The sequence below is a fragment of the Mus caroli genome, chromosome 1 (assembly GCF_900094665.2).
Source record: "Mus caroli chromosome 1, CAROLI_EIJ_v1.1, whole genome shotgun sequence".
Taxonomy (NCBI): Eukaryota; Metazoa; Chordata; class Mammalia; order Rodentia; family Muridae; genus Mus; species Mus caroli.
The window spans coordinates 52221463-52222674 of record NC_034570.1 but is presented as its reverse complement, the minus strand read 5'-3'; the positions used below and the strand labels follow the sequence as shown (position 1 = coordinate 52222674).

Sequence of the window (1212 nt, the reverse complement as noted above, 5' to 3'; positions counted from 1 at the left end):
GGCCTAGTCAGCCATCATTGGGAAGAGAGGCCCATTGGTCGTGCAAACTTTATATGCCTCAGTACAGGGGAATGCCAGGGCCAAGAAGTGGGAGTGGGTGGGTAGGGGAACAGACGGGGAGGGTATAGGGGACTTTCGGGATAGCATTTGAAATGTAAATGAAGAAAATTCTAATAAAAATTGGGAAAAGAAAAAAAAAGTAAAAGTAAAAAAAAATCCCAGTAAACAAAATACTGATTAATGTACATCTGTTTATCTCTCCAGGACTTTCTTTTCAAGATTTTTACCAGCAGTGTAGGGAAGCATTCCTCGTTAACAGTGATCTCACACTCCGAGCCCAGTTAACTGAATTTAGGGACCACAAACTTATAAAAACAAAGAAGGTAAGACTGCTGTTGGAACCTTGGGTGTGAGGACCAGTGCTTCTTGTGTACTAAAGACAATGGCAGGGGAAACAGCCACAAAGGAAAAAGCCAGAAACGATGTCACTGAAACCAGGGCACAGGAGACTGAGGGTACTTTGTAGTGAGTGTCAGATGCTTCTGAGAGGCCAGGAAGCAATAGACGGAATGCGTCTGCAGTTTGGAATACGGGGTGAGGTGGTAGTGAGCAGGCGGCCTGCTGTGCGGCAGATGGCCTGCTTGGAGAAAAGGGAGACGTATTATGGACAACTCTAGAAAGATGAGGTGCAAGAGGAGTGATTCAAACAAGTGCATATGCCATTTTATTATAGGTTACTTAAAAACCAAGTCAGAGCCGGGCGTGGCGGCACACACCTTTAATCCCAGCACTTGGGAGGCAGAGGCAGGCGGATTTCTGAGTTCGAGGCCAGCCTGGTCTACAAAGTGAGTTCCGGGACAGCCAGAGCTACACAGAGAAACCCTGTCTCGAAAAACAAAAACAAAAACAAAAAAAAACAAGTCAGAGGAAGCTACGTGGGGGTCATGTACTTTAAGCATTAACATTAGACACAAACACTAAAGAGTGGCCATTAGAAAGGGAGACCGTATATGGTAAGATCCTTCATTCGGCTTCACGTGAATTCTCCATCCCCTAGGAGCTGCCTACCACCTTTCACTCACTATGGACAGTCCCCTCTTAACATAATGGCTTTATTTGTTGAAAATCACTAACAGTTGTACTAATCACTTTTTTTTTTTTTTTTTTTTTTTTTTTTTTGTGAGTGAGTCTTTTCATTTCTTCTGATATTAA

General features: G+C 43.6%; 1 protein-coding gene across 2 annotated transcripts in view; it reads left to right on the top strand.

Moving 5' to 3' along the window:
• Positions 1-1212, top strand: part of Orc2 (origin recognition complex subunit 2) — a 41282-nt gene that overhangs the window by 37386 nt on the left and 2684 nt on the right. For both annotated transcript variants that reach the window (XM_021161114.2, XM_021161121.2), the window contains exon 17: positions 265-383. In XM_021161114.2, coding sequence (XP_021016773.1) covers positions 265-383 — 119 coding nt within the window. The remainder of the gene's footprint in view (positions 1-264; positions 384-1212) is intronic.